Source organism: Amphiura filiformis, chromosome 7, assembly GCF_039555335.1.
Source record: "Amphiura filiformis chromosome 7, Afil_fr2py, whole genome shotgun sequence".
Taxonomy (NCBI): domain Eukaryota; kingdom Metazoa; phylum Echinodermata; class Ophiuroidea; order Amphilepidida; family Amphiuridae; genus Amphiura; species Amphiura filiformis.
Window position 1 is genome coordinate 70,497,709 of NC_092634.1, and position 21,261 is coordinate 70,518,969.

General features: G+C 38.8%; 1 protein-coding gene across 1 annotated transcript in view; it reads right to left on the reverse strand.

Annotated features, from left to right (window-relative positions):
* Positions 1 to 3,974: 3,974 nt before the first annotated feature.
* Positions 3,975 to 21,261, reverse strand: part of LOC140156525 (NADPH oxidase 5-like) — a 44,709-nt gene continuing 27,422 nt past the window's right edge. The window contains exons 10-12 of the mRNA XM_072179466.1: positions 14,110 to 14,250; positions 11,559 to 11,678; positions 3,975 to 4,480 (exon numbers count right to left, since the gene is read on the reverse strand). Of these exons, the coding sequence (XP_072035567.1) occupies positions 4,349 to 4,480; positions 11,559 to 11,678; positions 14,110 to 14,250 (393 nt within the window). The 3' untranslated portion in view covers positions 3,975 to 4,348. The remainder of the gene's footprint in view (positions 4,481 to 11,558; positions 11,679 to 14,109; positions 14,251 to 21,261) is intronic.

The window sequence follows — 21,261 nt, forward strand, 5'->3', positions numbered from 1 at the left end:
ATAGATAAAAAGACTAGATCGCAAAGGCGCGCCGTGATTGGTTGCCGACCTGCGCAGTACGGCATTTTCTTGTCTAGTTGTCAGAATTTCAGACGCGAACTAGTCTTTTTATTATCTCTGTCTTTCATTATATCCCCGATAAACGTGTCTATTGTGCCGACTGTAGAGGGCGGCCACTCCAATGTTTAGCGGTGCAAAGCCGTTTTTGGTGTGGTCGCCACTACCAGGGCTCGGTACCTCATGTGTTATACGGTTTATATTCATCCGATATTCATAAATATGCCAAATCACGAGGATACAGGGAGTAATAGGTGACCCATCAAAACTTAACTCTCTTCACGCGGGTGTCGACTGCAGACGACAAGTTTAAAAAAAAATTCAAAAATGTTAATTTTCATGACCATATTTGGAATCAGCATGAAAAATGCATGAAAATGAGTACAAACATGCCTAGTATTGGTTCAGTAGTTCTTTTAAAAGATAGCTCTTGATATTTTGAGAAAATATTTCAAAACTTGAAATTTGTCTATTGGAGTGCATGGCTAGCACGTAGAGCATTAATTTGCCGGCATCCAACTCGCCTTGAGTACATTGTTTTTTCTACTTGAAAATATATATTTTTCTTGAACATTTGTTTGTTTCTATCGTTTTTAGCTATGTTTTTATGTTGTCTTCAAAAGTAGGCCTATCTTGGCGATTTTTGCCTAGTTTTGGCTCTACCTTCCTGTAAGCAATATCACGAGTTCTAAGGTTTGGGTTTTAGGGTTAGGGTTTAGGGTTAGGGTCTAGGGTTAGTGTTATAGGGTCTAGTGTTAGTGTTAGGGTTAGGATTAATGATATAAATATTCCGTGATGCTTACATGAAGGTAAGGCCATAGTTTTGCCATGATGAGTCACCAATCATAATAGATAAATGTACGCGTTAATGTATACATTTCAGTATAGGTTACCGATCAATATTTTGGGGAGGGGTTAAGGGATCTAGAATGAGCGTTTATTGCGTTTCGACAGTATTATTTGTGGGACATGAGAGCACCTCAGACCTATCGAATTGCATTCTGAATACGAAGCATGTCTTTCTGATATCAAATAATTTTCTTTTTTGAAAATCACGATATAATACAAATTTTATGACAAAATTTGATATTTTTCAAATTTTTGATATATAACAGTCCTCGAAGTAAATTATATAAATCTAATGATATATTCTTAAAGTGTACGTAGCTGGGAGGAAAAGCCGACGGTCAATTGAAAATTTTGACCTTTCATATTGAAGATATGGATTTTTTTCCCAAAAAGACCTAATTTTTTTTGGTGTTTTTGGAAAAAAATCCATATACGAAAGGTCCAAATTTTCAATTGATCGTCGGCTTTTCATCCCACCTACATACACTTTAAGTATAAATCATCAGATTTATAAAGTTTACTTCGAGTACTGTTAAATATCAAAAATATCAATTTTAATGATTTGCCATAAAATGTGTATTAAATTGCGAATTTCAAAAATAAAAATTATTTGATATCAGAATGACATTCTTCGTATTCAGAATGCAATTCGATATGTCTGATGTGTTCTAATGTCCCAAAATAAATACTGTCCAAACGTTCATACCCCAGCCCTTAAATAATTGTCAAATATCGTGTTATCTCTTGCGTTTTTATCTCGTAAATTGTTTGCATTTTTTAAAATGCCGTATCCTTTCTCCTTGAAAACCTGTTTCTCAATTTTATGGAAATAACCCCTTTAACACCTTGAAACCCCAAATATCCCCGGCAAATATCATACCCCCCGCCAGAAATATCGTTCGGTCCATGCTTTGTTACCTATTAAGGGTTTACACCCTCGATAAATTTGTGTCTATTTTGCATTTTCTCAAAACTAATAACACAGTGGTAACAAAAGTTATGTATATTATAGGGCAAGGAATCCAATTACTATACTGGAATTTCTGTGACCAAAGACGAGCGGTTTGTTATTTATGATAAGAAATAAGGTACCGCTTGGATGTACCTCGTTTTCTATCGTATATTATACTGAACCGCTTGTCTTGAGTCACTGAAATTTCAGTGTAGTAATTGGATTCCTTGCCCCAATAATATGTATAACTTTTTTTTACCAGTGTGTAATTTTTTTGAGAAAAATGCAAAAATAGTCACAAATTTACCACAGGGGTGTAGTACCCCCTTAAGTATTATTATTATTATTTTGCCTTGATTTTGATCATGCAGTTTTATAAACATTCGATTGATCATAACTACACTTTAAGTCTTATATAGACCTGTACTTAAAACATAAACTTAAAAGTATGATAATTGTTTAGATCAAACTGATCTGAATGCATATTGTTAACTTGGTTAAGATTTCATGAAATAAACTATATAAGAAAAATATTATCAATGTACAAATTGTGTTTTTGTGTTTTTCCACAAAGCTAGGGATTTTTCCTGCCACTTTATAACCAAGCTAAAACTAAGTAGGGCCTACTGGGTTGGCGAGGCCCCTTCGGACACGAAGGAAGATGGCTCGATCAAAAACTATTTTGGATAGTAATTTGTGAAAAACTGAAAAAAAAATTACCTCATTAATTATGCAAATTAGGGCATGTGTACAATTGTACACATTGTGACTAAGTGACGACGTTTACAATGATTTTTTGGATACAACTGTACACATTATGACTAAGTAATGGCAGTAAAACTTGGTAACATTATGTGAAGCAATAAACTTGAACCTTTTGTTTCTTTTTTTCTGTTGCCTTCATACGTCCATATCTGTAGGCTCTTAACTCTCATTAATTTGGTATAAAATGCTAATAAACAGTTCTTGTCTTTGGAGAGACCGAAAAAGACATCACACTTAATAAACTTAATTTCTGAGACTAATTTGTTACTCCACTCTACACGATCCATTTTCGGGCCCATCAACGACCAGTTACTCCTAACTATCTCTGTAATAACAGGCCTACATAGTGGTTTTTCCAAAAAATGCATCCAGAGCAAATTATAAACTGAATGGAAGTATTGACAAAAGAGTTAAACATAACTTATAATGATGTACAAAGTATACTAAATAACTCCTTATATTGATAAGATTAGTCACACTGTGTACAACTGAACACAATATATTAGTCTTATATTTACAATGTGAGACACACTGTGTACAATTGTACACACCATTTAAAAAAAATTCTACACCACATAATGTTTGAAGCATTTGATCAAAAATAGTGTTCCGTGTTTTCTACAGGTCTTACTAGACCCCCTGACTAGAATTTAGCTTGTCCACAATGATATTTCATATAAAATTAAAAAGGGAAAGTACATGTCTTCTGGCAACGTGCTGTAGTAGGTGATGCCCTCTTAGATTATGAAAAGTGACATTCAGTTAGGCGAGGGCGCTCTGCACTGGAGGATAGCATATGAATGCACAATTGTGCACATGGTGTTTGTTTGCAGTAATAAGCTTCCCCTGGTATACAGGGAGCAATAGAAGTCCATGTGTACAATATTGTACACAGTATGTACGAAGGGGATATTTCTCTTTTTTCTCCTCCTCCACTTTCCCTTCCGTCATTTATCCCTATATTTCTCCTTTCTCTACCCTTTCTTTCCGTTATCTTCTTTCCCTCGTTTCCTCTTCCATTTTCGCCCCTTTCTGCAATATTTCCTTATTGTTACACTGGTACTGTGCGTCAGAAAGAGCGAACTCGTAGTCTTGACCCGAGTCTTGAAAACACATGCACTACTAAAGCACTTTGACTAAACAATTACAGCTATTGAAACTAATGAAGCCTGATTAATACATTACATAAAGCGATATAAACATAATTTGTTTCATGCAAATAATAATAATAAAAAATAATACACACAACGTAATGAATGAATATATATAGCACATTAAGGCTGGGAAAAGAGACTAAGAAGTACCAGAAACCAGTTTCCCGGAAAATAGTGGATCAGATGACCACCAGGCATCTGATGAAGTCCTCCGATGTGAAGGACTTGTAGTGAGTAAAAATTCACTTGGTTTTGTAATGAAAAGTGCATTTAAATGATAACTGTTGTTTTAAACATACTATACATATACTGCTAAAGTTCTAGTTGTCATTAGCTTTCAGCGTTTTACGCCGAAGTAAATACACCCTTAAGCACCAAAAATAAAAAGGAAAAGAAATTAAAAAACAACAACAAACAAATGCATAAACACAAACAAAATTTAAGTCCATGCCACCGTGCAATTTTCAAAGATAAAAAATGACTACAGTTCTGTGTTTTTGATTCGGTATTTGCAAATTAGGGCCTAATATAAAAAGAAAATCGCCCAACACTGAACCAGAAAATTGCACATTCAAAAGACCTCTTTGTGGAAGGCGAAACCGAACTTCTGGCAATGTTCCTTAACGCTCTTTCCAAGAGAAGGTGAACCACAGAAGAATATCTCCACTTTGCCTTTCCGTTGATCCTTAAATTTCTTGAAAAGCTGTGGATATGATAAAAACACGATTGATTGTTAACTAATTTAAAAGTACTGTTTTATTCAGGCGCGTAGCCAGCATTGTCAGTCCGGGGGGACAAACGTCAGTATCGCCCTATTTTGGTCCCCATCCTTCCCTTTTTTCTATCGCTCCCTCTCCTCCCTTTCCCTTTTCTTTTCCCCTCCTCTTCCTCTCTTTTCCCTTCTCTTTCCCCCTTTCCTTCCATTTTGCCATCTCTTTCTCCCTCTTCTCCCTTTTATCTTTTCTCTCTCCTTCTCGCAAGCTTATTTCTCTCTTTTTTCCCTTCTTCTTGTCCCCGTTTTCCCGCCTTCTCCGTCCCAATTTTTGGTGTCCGGGGGAAGTCTGCCCCTGTCTCCCACTGGCTACGCTACTGGTTTATTAAACGTAAAATCATTAAGAGAAGTAAATACCGGGGTAAATAGAAAGAAATCCCCATGCCCCCCGTCGTCTGTGGCGCCGCCACTAAATCTTGGAAGATGTAACAAACGAAATGTGCAATACTTTCCACCAACCCTTTTAAGATTTAAGACCTTATTGTTGAATTGAGAATTAATGAAACGGTGATCTAAAACCTAATGAAGAAACAACTAAATAAAAAGTTGCACTTTTGTGTTTTAATCAATGAAAGCACGACGCTAGTTTTAACGTGCTAATCAATGGAAGCACGGCGCTACAATTCCGGAAAAATGTGTTCGAACACCAACTGTAATTCCCATGTTCTTCTTAGTTATAGTGCGCACTCTATATGAGGCACTGGAAACTAAGAATTATAGTAGTGTTGTCTAAATGTTCATCTTAAGCATACCCCCTCCCCTTTCCCCACCAAACAATGTTGGAAGAAGATATGGTACCATATTGTACGGGGTAGAAGGGGGATTCCAATAAGGCCTTAAAAGTGTTCGAACAATAATTATTTCTAAGATTGTAGCTCTCTTGTATGCCATGTAGAACGCTTTGTGTACAAAATCAATAGGGCATGCAATGGAGCAAACTGCAATTTTTAAATTGACATCTTCCTTGGGTTTTTGGATCGTCGTGTCTTAATTTCTTGAAAAATATCAACAAAATGAGGTGTTAAATTCGAGCGTAAATAACTGGTACCTTACCGGGGTACCTTAATTCTTTGGCTTACTGTATAATTGGATCATTATTAAACCCATTTTATTGGTCGACTTAAAACTCATAGGGAGACCAATAAATAGGGCGTAAAGCAGGGGCGTAACCAGACCTGACCTTCCGGGGGGGGGGGGGGCAAGATTGAAAAATTTCCCAATTTTTGACCATAAGTTGTATTATTTATGTGCGCATCACGAGCGGCTTGCCGCGAAGTGATAAACGGGTGGGGTCCAGGGGCAAAGCCCCGGTGGGGGTCAAGGGGGCGGAGCCCCCTGAAGCTCATGGTTTTTGGCATATTAGAAGCTAAAAATCCAGTGTTCAAAGTACAAAATTTCACAATGAAAGTAGTATAGATCTTCTTCCCTCTTTCTTTCCCTTTCTCTTCTCCCTTCCCCTTTTCTCTTCTCCCTTCCCCTTTTTTCTTCCCTCTTTTTTCTTTTCTTCTTTCCCCTTTCTCTTCTTCCCTCTTTTTCCCCTTTTTCTCTTCTCCTTCCCTTTTTCTTCCCTCTTTTCTCTCCTTCCCCTTTTCCCCTTCCCAATTTTTTTGCTCTTCTTCCCAGTTTTTTTGTGTCCGGGGGGGCAGCTTGCCCCCCCGGCTACTGGTTACGCCACTGGCGTAAAGTACGAACAAATACGCAAATGAGTTACTCAAGAGCTCAGTCACCCATCCAGGGGCGTAGCCAGATTTCTTGGTCGGGGGGGGGGGGCAAAATAAAATTTTGGGGGCACAGACGAAAAAAATTGCATCATACAATACATAGAGACTGTATGTCTTCGAGCTTCCCGACAAGGGCCTTATTGGGATGATGTGCGCGCTTAGCGCGAAAAAAATGGCATTTTACACTATTTTCGCCCATTATCCGGCTAAAAAGGGCTTTATTGTTACAATGTTCGCGCGTAGCGCGGAAATGTTTTTTATTTTACACTAATTTGGCCCTGAATTTTGCTAGAAAAGGGGCTCCTTGCCCTTTTTCTTTTCCTTTGCCCTCTTGATTTTCTCTTTCATTTTTTGTCAGAGGGCACTTTTTCTTTCATTTTTTTGTCCGGGGGGGGCTCTGCCCCCCCCCCCCCCCCCCCCCCCTGGCTACGCTACTGCACCCATCTTAAAACTGTATTTTTTGTGGGATCTGAGCACATGACATGTCAGCTACAAATTGCATTCTGAAAACGAGGAATGTGCTTCTGATATCAAATAATTTAAGATTTCTTGAATGAAATGCGCGATAATACAAATTTTATGGCAAATGATTAAATATTGACATTTTTAACATTAACAGTCCTCGAAGTAAACTTTATAAATCTAATGATATATACTTAAAGTGTATGTATAGGTAAACTTTATAAATCTAATGATATGTACTTAAGTATATGTATAGCTGGGATGAAAAGCCGACCATCATATGAAAATTTTGATCTTTTGTATTGAAGATGGGGTTTCATAAAATACCTAAATATTTTAGGTCTTTTGGGTGTATCTGTTGTGCTCCCAGATCCCACAAGATGTGCAAAGGAGGGTGACCGAGTCCTTAAAGCCAAAATGTACGATTTCTGTCAACTTTGAATTTTTTTGTCGCCAAAAATTATGCTATAATATTAGTAAAAATTGTCAGAAAGATTTTCTGGTCATTTTGACATGTTTAAGCTGAAATAATGAAATGAGGTAAAACGAAAGAAAAGCCTCTTTATCTTTTTGCCGCTTAACTGTGCCGCTCTATGGGGATTTAAAGTTTTTAAGACTTTTTTAATCTTAATGTCTTTTAATGTCTTAAAAGACATTAATTCAAAATTGTTACAAATATAGCAAAAGAATCAGATTAGAAAAATCATATTATAAGATTGTACATTATGGATTTAACATGAGAAATACTACTACTATAAATATCGGGTTTAAAGAAAATCGGTTATTTCTTTCAGAATTATATTTCACCGGTTGTTATGAACTATAAAGAAACGGAGGGACATGATGATTTGATGAGTTTCTAATCGCAGCTAAAATAAATCAATTTAAATCTGTTAAATATAATTATTTTCCATGTAAAAACGCTGTGATTGTGTCTTCTCTTTAATTTTTTTGTTCGACATGTAGGTTTTTGGGCAAGCTATTACTTCCGTTAATAAAAGTTCTTTGCCAAGACCAAAGGAAAAACTTACGTTTTTCTGCTGACAGTTTCGCCAGAAACCTTCTGGCTTTCTCAAAGCAATTGATGTTGTTATTGATCCATCTGCTTGGAGCGAGAATCCCGGCCGGATGTTGTTGTTTTACCGGAAGTAGTCCTGTCTCCAACGTTGGTTTTGAGCAGAGGATCAAAGATGTGGCTTAGAATGATGTCCTCTCGTCTCTGTTCATGGTGTTGTCTCCTCTCTTGCGAATCCATACTGATTCCTTGACCCATCTTGCCCTGCTGGTTTCTTCCCTACCAAGGATTGATGAGCTGTCCCAGTCTATTAAATGGTTGGCCCTTGACACGTGATCTGTGATGGCTGATTTGTTAATTTCGGTGAGCGATTCCTTTCTCTTAGATCGTGTGTATTTAAGTTGGCTAGCTTTCTCCGCTTCCTTTTGTGTTCATTAATGCGGACACCGAACTGTCTATTTTGTGGGCAGTTTTTGCATGGTATTTCGTATACACAGTTCATCGTTTTTTCTTTGTCTTGTTTGTTCTTTGGATGAACGAGCACATTTCTGATGGTGGTGTGGGGTTTCATGGCCGTAGAGACGTTGTGTTTTCTCAAGATACGACTAATTATTTCAGAGACTCCCGCCACATAATGAATTACAATGCTACCTTTGCTCTTGTCCGTGTTAGATTTGTCTTTCTTGTTTGGCTTGTTTTTGGTCTTATTAGCTCTTTGGTCCAGTTAGGACCACATCTAAGCCACATGTCTTTGATCCTCTGCTCAAGACCAACGTTGGAGACAGGAGTACTTCCGGTAAAACAACAACATCCGGCCGGGATTCCCGCTCCAGGCAGGTGGATCAATAACAACATCAATCGCTTTGAGAAAGCCAGAAGGTTTCTGGCGAAACTGTCAGCAGAAAAACGTAAGTTTTTCCTTTGGTCTTGGCAAAGAACTTTTATTAGCTGTTAATTAACAGACCTGATGAACCTCTTCAGTCATATATATTACTTCCGTTTTTAGCATTACCTCAAAAATGCGGGTGTCGACTGCAGACAACAAGTTTCAATTTTTGTAATTTAAAAATTGAATTTCAACTTTCAAAGTTCGCCATCCCGGAATTGTGCTCAGGTTAAGCTATGCTTACCAAACATTGTTAAAAATTATGTCTTCGGTGAGACTTTCTGCCAACATTTTTAGCTTTCCCACCGGATTTTTCCATCCATTAATTTATGTTGTACACTTCAAAGCCAAGGTGTTCACGATTCCCCCGTCACTTCCCCTACTGGAAATTTATATACTTAGTTCTCTGGGTTGATTTAATCCTTACCCAGAGCAGCCAGGGCACATGGCTGCTCTGGGTAAAAATTAAAATTTGTTCATTTTCCCCTACTGTTTTAAGTTACTACACATTTGAAGTAGATAACATTTTAAGTCTTTAGTAGTTTACAAGCTTTATTTCCTTCAGTAGTTAGGAAGCTATCTAAAGACATCATAAAAAGTAACTCAGTTGTTATACATGTAAATACGCCTGTAGATTATTGTATTCACAATATCTTAACATAGAAAGAAAGATGGCTTATCTACGCGCATTATAATAAGCCTACCTTATTCTCCCGATTTCGTTTAACGTGCAGCAGTGTTTTTAATGAAAGCAACCCAAATTTAAAAGTTGCATTTACGCGATAAATTAAACGCCCGCATTGGGGCACGAAAAGTATAAAAACCCGCCGTTATCTTCGCGCTGAACCCAGATCAATACTTTACGCTTAGAACCCTTCACTCAGGTAATTGGATAACAAAAAGTGCAACAAAATTACCGTAGTCAGTGGTAGTTAAATTTGCGTTCTCCTGGTATTTTTCAAATATCAAATGTGATTAAGAGTTTTAAATTTATAGGTATATTATACTTTGTGTGAGGTCATTATAACTTTATTGATATTCTCAGTATAGTTGGCAACTGCATCTAATGAAGGTATTGCCATCGGAGGTTGCTAGCAAATTATCCATATCTTCAATGGCTGACAAGATGGTTCTTTCTTCTGTAATCGTGGAGAAAATATTTTGCTTTGTACAGTAGGAAGCAACTGTTAGCTATCTTCAGTATATAGCAAGTCATTATCCTGGTGTACACTCTTCAGTAGATAGCAAACTATTATCCTCATATGCTATCTTCAGTAGATAACAAACCATTATCCTCCTGTGCTATCTTCAGTAGATAGCAAGCCATTACCATCGTGCTATCTTCAGTAGATAGCAAGTCATTATCCTGGTGTACACTCTTCAGTAGATAGCAAATTATTATCCTCATGTGCTATCTTCAGTAGATAGCAAACCACCATCCTCGTGTGCTATCTTCAGTCGATAGCAAACCACCATCCTCGTGTGCTATATTCAGTCGATAGCAAACCAGTATCCTGATGTGCTACTTTTAGTAGATAGCACATCTCGTGTGCTATCTTCAGTAGATAGTAAGCTATCTATTATTATCGTGTGCTATCTTCAGTAGATAATAAACCATTATCCTGGTGTGCTATCTTCAGTATATAGCAAACCATTATCTTCGTGCTATCTTCAGTAGATAGCAAACCATCACCCTTGTGTGCTATCTTCAGTAGATAGCAAACTACTATCCTCATGTGCTATCTTCAGTAGATAACAAACCATTATTCTCGTGTGCTATCTTCAGTAGATAGCAAACCATTATTCTCGTGTGCTATCTTCAGTAGATAGCAAACCATTATCTTCGTGCTATCTTCAGTAGATAGCAAGCCATCATCGTGTGCTATCTTCAGTAGATAGCAAACCATTATCACCGTGCTATCTTCAGTAGATAGCAAACCATCACCCTTGTGTACTATCTTCAGTAGATAGCAAACCATTATTCTCGTGCTACCTTCAGTAGATAGCAAACCATTATCCTCGTGTGCTATCTTCAGCAGATAACAAACCATTATTCTCGTGTGCTATCTTCAGTAGATAGCAAACCATTATCTTCGTGCTATCTTCAGTAGATAGAAAACCATCATCGTGTGCTATCTTCAGTAGATAGCAAGCCATTGCCATCGTGCTATCTTCAGTAGATAGCAAACCATTATCCTCATGTGCTATCTTCAGTAGATAGCAAACCATTATCCTCGTGTGCTATCTTCAGTCGATAGCAAACCAGTATCCTGATGTGCTACTTTTAGTAGATAGTGTATGCTATCTTCAGTAGATAGTAAGCTATTTATTATTATCGTGTGCTATCTTCAATTATAATAAACCATTATCTTCGTGCTATCTTCAGTAGATAGCAAACCATTATCCTCGTGTGCTATCTTCAGTAGATAGCAAACCATTATTCTCGTGTGCTATCTTCAGTATATAGCAAGCCATCATTCTCGTTTACTATCTCAGCTGATAGCAAATCAATATCCTCTTGCTATCTTCAGAAGATAGCAAACTATTGGTATCCTTATTTACTATCTTCAGTAGATAGCAAGCCATTATCATCGTAACGGTCAGATCCATTTCAACATTAAAATTGAAAATTTTCGCATTCTGGAAGCTGGTCTGGGGGACGACTTTGGAATGTGCCCCCCCTGGAACTTTTACCAATACAACACTGACAGATTTCGGTAGTATTTACAGCATTTGTATTTATTATGGTGTGACTCGCGTCATATTTTTTAATGAAATTTAGGTCACGACAAACATTGGCAAAGAAAGATTGGGGAAGGGGCAATGTCCCACGGGTAACCATTCCCTATGGCTACGCAACTGCAGTAGCAAAGTGGAAAATATCTCCAACAGATGGGCAGAGCTATAACACTAACTTATACACACCTTGTCAAAATCAGGCCTTCCCAGTTGAAGTTTTGTTCTCAGCCCAGTGAATGCGTCCTTCTGATCCTTGGCATGTACGGCATCTAAGGCCAATTGCAAGCCCACACTTTTGACATCATCCTAAAATGTTTCAGATTGGATAAAGAAATTAGGAAGAGTTTAAACGAGCAGATGGAAATTCAGTGACCCACAAAACATGCAAATGGGCTATTCCATTTAAAATCCATACTCCCCCTGTGGAAGATTTGGCAAAAGTCTGACACAGAGGAGTATCAATTTTGAATAGAATAGACAATTGGGTAACTTCCATTTGTAATACTCACTCCAGTTGTGGAAGATACAGGTAAAGCCATAATATAGGGGGAGTATGGGTTTCAAAATGATCACCTCTTACCAATTACATTTGAAAAACATACTCCCCCTGTGGACGATATTTCCAAAATCTTCCACAGGGGGAGTGTGGATTTCAACTGGAATAGCCCAATCCAGGGATATGATAAAAGTTTACATTTTGAGACTTTGATATAAATTTAGTTGCAAAGATTATTTAAAAATAAGTTTAAACGACATCAACATGTGACCCGCTTCAACAAAACCCGGAATTTGGCAAATTATTTCTTTTTTTAGACACGTCACCAAACACTAAATTGGAAGGAGCAGAGGAATCATAACATCTTTAACTGTATAAAAAGCCACATAATAGTTTAATTTTTCTCCTTTTTCCCACAACTCACCGTACTCACGTGTATCAACGTGTGTCCCAACAAAGATTGTTGGTTCAAAGATCAAGGATAACCGTTGTTTGGGCATTTCCATGACCTCATTCACCAGTACGGATATGGATGCAAGATTTAGAATTTTACCCGCTTCTATCTGTAAAGTGTGCAAATGCTTGTGGGTTGACTTTGTGCACAAATGATAAATCCCCAAAATTATTTAATTTGAAATACATCCAACCAGAAATTAATCTCCCGCAGTAAAGGATAAGCGCATGCATTGGGCACCTAGACTGACCTTGCGGACTTGCTAGTCCAGCCAAACTGACCACGTGGAAGATATATGGATTCAATCATGTTTCATCATGTCTCACCATTGTTCATCACCGATTAACAACGATGCGTCCGCGTCGTCTGCGTGGTTTACTTCGCGAGGGCAGCTTTAGCTGCCCGAGCGAAGTAAACCACGCAGACGCGCCGGATGAGACATGATTGAATCCCTTTCAACAACGAAAAGAAGCTAAAGATCGTATAATTCACGATTATTTTACGAGGAATGTCAGCCAATCATTGCCACTCAGCTTTACAAAAACTTCGATGATTTCTCTGTTGATATCAGCAATAAAACGGCAATGTTTAGCCGCTACCAGAAAAATACTGAATTCAAATTGTAAGCTTGCATACGCACAAAGGCATGACGAATTTTACGCGCTCTCGCGTAACGCGTAGTCTCGCTCGCGTTCGCGTATACGCTACAGTAAAAGTGTGGATTCATCACGGATTAACAACGGTTGTCTCCTGTACAACAGTGGACTTCGGTTGTATATATAAATGCGCATATATAAATGCGCACGTGACCAGATGGCCAGTGCCATGTTCGTGTTACCTCACTGTCAATCACTGAAATTGCGACCACAGTTCCAGGTGGTGGCCGCATTGCATTCTCTAAATTCAGTAAATTTTCATCGTCAACCGTGTAATTGAATGGGATTATTTTGAAATTTTAAAACGCTTGAAATATCACAAACAAATAGGCCTATGTTGATAAATAATATAAATACAAGCTAAAACCGTTGGGGTTCGATAATGAACCCCACAAAATTAACCGACTATACTGGAAAATGCCATACGGCCGGGCGGTTTCACAAGTTGCCGGCTCGATCATGTCATCCGCCGCCTGCACAGTTCTGACCTTAAAGCCAATCATGTCCCCTTTCATACTTTCATGCCGTTGCGACAAGAGGCATGACTTATCAACCATTCACAAGTCTTGATTGTGTCTGTTTGTCTACAATGCGCGTGTGTCACGCCGCTCGGCGGCAAAGCAGCATGATAGTATGAAACCAGCACTATGTCATAGATATGGCCAATTGGCACGCCCATTTAGCACGGAAATTATGAAATATAAGTTTGTAAATCAGCTATATCTAGCTTTTCCGTAGTTAATTTTTTTTTCCGTGATGGAAAACGTTAATAAAGAGTTTATCTTTCGGGTCAAGTTATTTTACCCTTTGCAATCAATGCCACTATTTTGCAAAAGCAATTTTCCTTGCGACCTGTCATTTTCCCTATACTTTTGCACGGGGAGTTTATGTACATCCGGGTACCTTATATCGTTTAATACGGTATGGCGACTTGTAGATGTCACGTGCGCATTTATATATGCGCATTTATATATACAACTGAAGTCCACTGTACAAAGGTATAGAAAGAGTTGTTGAAAATGAGATTAACCCAGTTGTACTGGCCTAGAAGGGTAACACACTCTGTAACTGATCATCACCAACATCAACATCATCACATGTCTTATTCATAGACTATGAAATAATACCTACACGACGCATAGCTGTCATGAAAAGATGAATATCAAAGAAATGACCAAGAGATGACTCGTCTTCCTCTTCCTCAAGCTCCGATAACATTTTCACAAACCACTCAAAAGCTGTCGGATTCCGATTGATCCAGATAAAATCAACCTATATAACACAGGTAAACAAAGGTTAAGATTACGATCAGCGAACCGCTATTTTTTCCTGCATCTTCTTGCCACAACGAAATTGAAAGATATTTTCCCAAATGGCTGTGTGAATTTGATAAGATATCTGAACAAGATTCAATGGTGCACTCTCGCAAGTTTACGAATATACATGCTGTCCTAAATTCATTATTACTCTATTGTGACATAGACAATAGGAAACTATATCATTCCCATTATTCTTAGTACTATTATCCTCGTGTGCTATCTTCAGTAGATAGCAAACTATTATTTTAGTGTGCTATCTTCAGCAGATATCTATAGTAACCGATAGATCACAAATACTAAGGAACATGGACCGATCAAAACCCTTAACCGTCTTTTCTACATGAAAATGAGATTGTAGTTATCAGTGAAAAGCTCATATTATTTTTTCATTGACCCCGTGATACTTTAGGGCTGAAAGATATTTTATTCTGATTTTGTAAGCCAATGTGTGCTCAAAGTGTGAACCCACTTCGCAGTATTCAACGGAGCTTTCACTGCACATTGTTGGATTTTATATCATAAGGGATTACAATACATACAGGCACTGTGAGTGAGGATAAAGGTCATTCAACCTGATGGTGGAAAAAGGAAGTGAACTCGCTCTATTCTGCTTTAAACATAATTCCGAAACACCTTGACTTTAATAAAATTGTGTCATGTCTCCGCACGGAGTTAACCCAGCAAACACTCACTGTGAAATACAGAATTACGAATCAGCACTTACCGCAGCTAATCGGCTATCAATTATTGTTATTGCATTCTAATCTTTATTTGTAATTTTACCATTAGGCCTTATTTTACCATTAATTTTACCATTAATTTTAATTTTACCATTAATTGTGATTAATTTAGTCGATGTCTTAATAACAAGCATCGAAACAGCATCGATGATCGATCCCATTATCGAACAAATTTGGTTACGTGGTGCCTTAGACAAATGTTCTAGTCATTTTTTTCCTTGCGATTATTGAAAAGATTATCTGTATGGTTCTTTGAATCTTTACAAAAATATCACTCTGACGTTACTAAACCAGCAAATATTATATAAAACATTCATCATTATTGACGGGCTTTGTTGTCACTATTTAACTAAACTTGTGTGAGGCATATCTTTATTCATATCTGAGACGAAAATACAGGCTACATTTAGGTATTTTCGTCTCAGATTCACATCTAACGCATGGTAATGCATGGATCTGATGGCTGCAACTACTCATCTGTTTCCTGTGATATAGTAAAAGGTAAAAGCTTTTGCTATAGAATGCATCTATTGAATAACCATGATAACAATAACTCGACACAAATAACAAGGAATGATGTACGAACACGAAATATCCATTTATTTCAGCATACTTGGCTGAATTTGGTTCAATTGATTGATTTAAAAGCAATCAATTTGGTTAGACATTACATTTTCCAGTCCAATGTTATTTTACAGAATCAATAAAAACAGTTCTCTTGGAGAAATGAGATATATAGCAAGGCACTGGACGTAAATGCTCATTGAACATATAAAGGTACCGTTATTCTATTCTTCTTGCAGCGTGCACTGTATTACAGGAGTTCATTATTGTTATTTTATTATTATTATTATTATTATTATTATCATTATTATTATTTATTTTTGCACTTTATTATCCAATACAATTTTAATTGTGATTAATTAGTTGATGTCTTAATTACAAGCATCGAAGCAAGCAGCATCGATTCCATGATCGAAACAGCATCGATGACCGATCCCATGATCGGAACAGCGTCGATGATCGATCCCATGATCGAAGCAACATCGATGATCGATCCCATGATCGGAACAGCATCGATGATCGATCCCATGATCGGAACAGCATCGATTATCGATCTCATGATCGAAGCAACATCGATGTCGATCCCATGATCGAAACAGCATCGATGATCGATCCCATGATCGGAACAGCATCGATGATCGATCCCATGATCGGAACAGCATCAACTATCGATTTCATGATCGAAGCAACATCGATGATCGATCCAATGATCGGAACAGCATCGATGATCGATCCCATGATCGGAACAGCATCGACTATCGATCTCATGATCGAAGCAACATCGATGTCGATCCCATGATCGAAACAGCATCGATGATCGATCCCATGATCGAAACAGCATCGATGATCGATTCCATGATCGAAACAGCATCGATGATCGATCCCATGATCGAAGCAGCATCGATGATCGATCCCATGATCGGAACAGCATCGACTATTGATCTCATGATCCAAGCAACATCGACGATCGATCTCATGATCGAACAGATTTTTTTTACCTGGTGCCTAAGACAAATGTTCTAGTTGAAATTTGTGTCTTGCAATTATTAAAAAGTTGATCTTTATGTTTCTTTGAATCTTAACAAATAATATCACCCTGCCCTTTCTAAACCAGCAAATATTATGTAAAACATTCATCATTATTGACGGACGTAAGGCATATCTTTATTAACATCAAACGCATGGTAATGCACGGATCTGATGGCTGCAACTACTCATCATACGCCATCTGTTTTCTTTGATTATGTAAGAGGTAAAAGCCTTTGCTTAATGCATGAATAACCACGATAACAATAACTCGACACAAATGCCAAGGAGAATTCGCTGATGTACGAACACGAAATATCCATTTATTTCAGCATACTTAGCTGAATTTGGTTCAATTGATTGATTTAAAAGCAATCAATTTTGTTAGACATTACAATGTCCAGTCCAATGTTATTTTACAGAATCAATAAAAACAGTTCTCTTGTAGAAATGAGATATATAGCAAGGCACTGGACGTAAATGCTCATTGAACATGTAAAGGTACCGTTATTCTATTCTTCTTGCAGCGTGCACTGTATTACAGGAGTTCATTATTGTTATTATATTATTATTATTATCATCATTATTATTATTATTATCTCTCTCTCTGTGTCAGGTGGCGCTGTGTAGCGCTGCTGTGGTCTTCACAAGAGTACGCCATCTCACTCGATCCGATGCCAAGTGTGTTGCACCTTGCATTCCCTGGTTAGAAACCAGCTTCACGTCATTAGTCCAAGATGTTGGTGGACGTCCTCTTCCTCGTTTGCCTTCCATGGCCCCTTGCAAAATCTGTTTTTCTACACCTCCATGTTTCCTGACAATATGGCCAAAGTACTTCAGCTTTCTCTCCATTATGCCGCTTCTGATGGTTAGACTTGTCCCAATCTTGTCAAGGATCCAGGAATTTGTTCTCCTGTCTTTCCATGTCACTCGTAGAAGCCTCCTGTAACACCACATCTCAAAAGCATCTACTCTTTTCCTATCATTCTTGGTCATAGCCCAAGACTCGCATCCATAAGTGGCAATGGAAAACACAGTTGCACGAAGTAGGCGTACCTTGAGGTCAATGGATAGGCCTCTGCTTTTCCATATGCTTGACATGCCCTGCACAGTTGTCCTTGCAATAGCCAGTCTTCTCTTAATTTCAGTTGTGCTGTCACCACTGTTGTTAATCATTGAACCCAGATATTCAAATTGCTTCACCTCCTCAATCTGTTGTCCATCTATCACAAACTCATCACTTTTCTCTCTCTGTCTACAACCATTATTTTTGTCTTCTTTGTGTTCAGGAGAAGGTGTTTTTCTTCACTGGCCTCTTTGATGCGCTTCAAAAGATCAATCAGCTCTACTCTGCTGCTACAAATAAGAGTGGTATCATCGGCGTACCTCAGGTTAGTAATTCTTGTACCGCCAAACTTCACTCCACCTTCAAACCCCTCCAAAGCTGTTCTCATTATGTCTTCAGAGTAGATGTTAAATAGGTTTGGTGATAGCACACAACCCTGTCGTAAGCCTCTTCCAATCTTGAACCAATCTGTGTCTCCACTACTTGTTCTGACTGCCGATTCTTGGTCTTCATATAAGCAGCTGATCAGATCCACAAGATGACTTGGAAAACCCATCTTTTCATAGTTTCCCACATCTGAGGGCGGCTAACACAGTCAAAAGCTTTACTGTAATCTATGAAGCACATGTAAAGAGGAAGTCTATGCTCTCTGCATTTCTCAATCACATTCCTGATATTGACAATTTGGTCCCTAGTACCCCTTCCTTCACGAAATCCTGCCTGCTCATCAGATATTTCCTGCTCCATTTTGTTCTTCATTCTCTTGATGATGATCTTCAGAAGCACTTTACTTGCATGACAAATCAGGCTGATGGTCCGGTGATTGGCACACTCTTTCAAATTTCCTTCTTTGGCAGTGGAATAAATACTGCCCTGCACCAGTCTCTCGGCCATTTCTTCTTTTCCAGATGATACCACATAGACGCCACATTAGGTCTATCCTTCTTTCCCAGTTGCCTTCCACAACTCAGAAGCTACATTATCAATGCCAGGTGACTTAGCATTTTCATTTGTTCCATGGCAAGCTCAACTTCAGATCTCAATGGTGGAGGTTCTTCCTCACTCGTTTCACACTGTACATACACCTTGTCATCTTGTGCCTCAAACAGCTGGGAACTATACTGAACCCATCGCCTTTTGATGTCTACACTTTCGGTAAGAGTGTTACCTTTCTCATCATTTATAACATCCATCCTGGGGGTCCACTTCTTGGTAAGTTCTTTGGCAATACCAAAAGCTATTTTTGAGTCACCCTTACATCTTTCCATTTCCACACACTTCCTTTCGATGTAGTTTCTTTTGTCCTCCTTAACACTTTTGGAGACCTCTTTGTTTAAGCGTGCCCATTCTTCCTTTCCTCCATCTGCCTTTGCTCTCTTCCTGTCATCAGCTAGGTTTAAGGTCTGCTGAGAGATCCACGGCTGTTTCCGTTTCATCTTTCTAGGGATGTACTTCTTTGCTGTGCTCTGGACTGCTTCTTTCATGTCTTCCCACAATTCATTTGGGGTCTGCTCCTCTTCATTAACTTTCAGTAACTCATCAAACCTGTTCTTCACATCTACTGAATATTGAGTGGGAATGTTGTCAACATCATACCTGGTAGGTGGTGCATTGTCTCTCTTAGCTCTCAGTTTTAGTTTTACTTTGGCTACAAGTAGCTGATGGTCACTACCACAGTCAGCGCCTGGTCGTGTCCTGACATTTTGGAGTGATGTTCTCCACCTCTTCCTGACCATGATGTAATCGATCTGGTTTCTTGTTCTATCTCCTGGGCTCATCCAAGTCCACAGTCTCCGTGGATGATGCTGAAATAACGTGTTCCCAATGACTAGGTTATTAGCTTCACAAAATTCCTCCAGTCTGTCTCCACGTTCATTTCTGATCCCAAGTCCATATTGGCCTATACACCCAGTTTTCTCCTTCATTTTGCCAATCTTAGCATTCCAATCCCCCAGTACGATGAGTAAGTCTCTTCTAGGTATACTATCCATAACTCCTTGTACCATCTCATAGAAGTCTGTCATCTCACTCTCTGATGCATCTGATGTTGGTGTATACACTTGTATGATAGATATATTTAAAGGATGTCCTTGCAGTCTTACAGTCATCACTCTTTCATTTATTGGATTATATCCCAAAACACACTTGGCTGTGGTTCTTTCTATTATGAAACCCACACCTCCACGTTTCCTTCCAGTATCTTTTCCAGAATAGATAAACATACTTCCATCATCTGTAGTGAACCTCCCTTGTCCAAGCCACCACAACTCTGTTACTCCTAGGATCTTAATATTGTTTGCAACCATCTCCTTCTCCACAACTTCATCTTTCCTCCTGACATACTGCGTACATTCCATGTAGCAATATTTATTGGCTTCCTTAAAGGGGTGCTGTTCCTTTCCTTCCTGGGACCGTCAAGAACAGGACTTCCTGTAGCAGGCTTTAATCCTGATCTGTCATCACCAACAGGTGTACTCTGAGCAGCATCTCTCTCTTCCCCAGTAGCCATTGACGTATCTTCCGGCCTGCGGGTCGCACCTTCCGATACCATCGTTTTCTTTTGACTTTGTACTCTCATGCTTACATTCAAGGCCAAATAGTACGGTGGGTGGCCAGGTCCTTCCGTACCAACAGTAGAGGGCCATTCCTGAGTTCTTACAGTACTAGCCTCCTCTTGACACAAACCATCTCCCTGGATGCCAGATGTGAGCTTTGTGTAATTGTGTTTTGTCGTTGACCATACGGTTGATTCCTCCGGCGCAACACATACATCAATGCTGTTGACCATTGACGACTATTTAAACCATAGCTAGTATTCGCTATTTACCCATAGCTGGGTTAAAGAAGGTTCACCCTACGAAAGTGTCCTTCCTTCTGCCTACTCATACCACACTGGCGAGATAACATGGTAGAGGCTGGATGAGCTCCGAGTTGGAAGAGAGGAGTTCTTGAAGTCAGCTCTTGCTGTTATACTGACAGGGGTCTCAGCACCCCTGAGAATCCACATCCTACACAAAACACTATGATTGGGACAGCAAGAAAGAAAGATGAAGAGAAGAAGTAAAAGTCACAACACAAGCTGGCACCCACACTAGCTTTTACCCGACAAAAGGAAATGGATGATGTTGTCCGTCTGTGGACAACCTTTTAGTCCACAGTCCGGATTTAATTTGACAGTATCGCCCATTTCCTGATGCCCGTGTGGGGTTACGCTGTCACCTTCACACTGGGGATCTGTGTCCTGTACCGCCAGTGTGATATGATTTATGTACCCATCAGTACTGGAATTCAGCGCCTTTACCCTAGTATGTGGAATAAGAACTCCCATCCTCTACGATACTTAGGACGAAAGCTCCAATCCAAAAACAACACCAGACAAAAACAAACTACCAAGCCAACTAACTTGGCTCACCTTTCCTAACCAGCTGTGTTGCGAAAGGAAGTTTTAAGGTAGAGAAGGTAGACAGATAGAAGGATGAAAAAATAGAAAAGGATGAAATATAGAGTAGTGTAGGTAGGAGCATCCAAAATGGGACAAGGTGTAAGTACCCAATTGGAAAAAATCCAG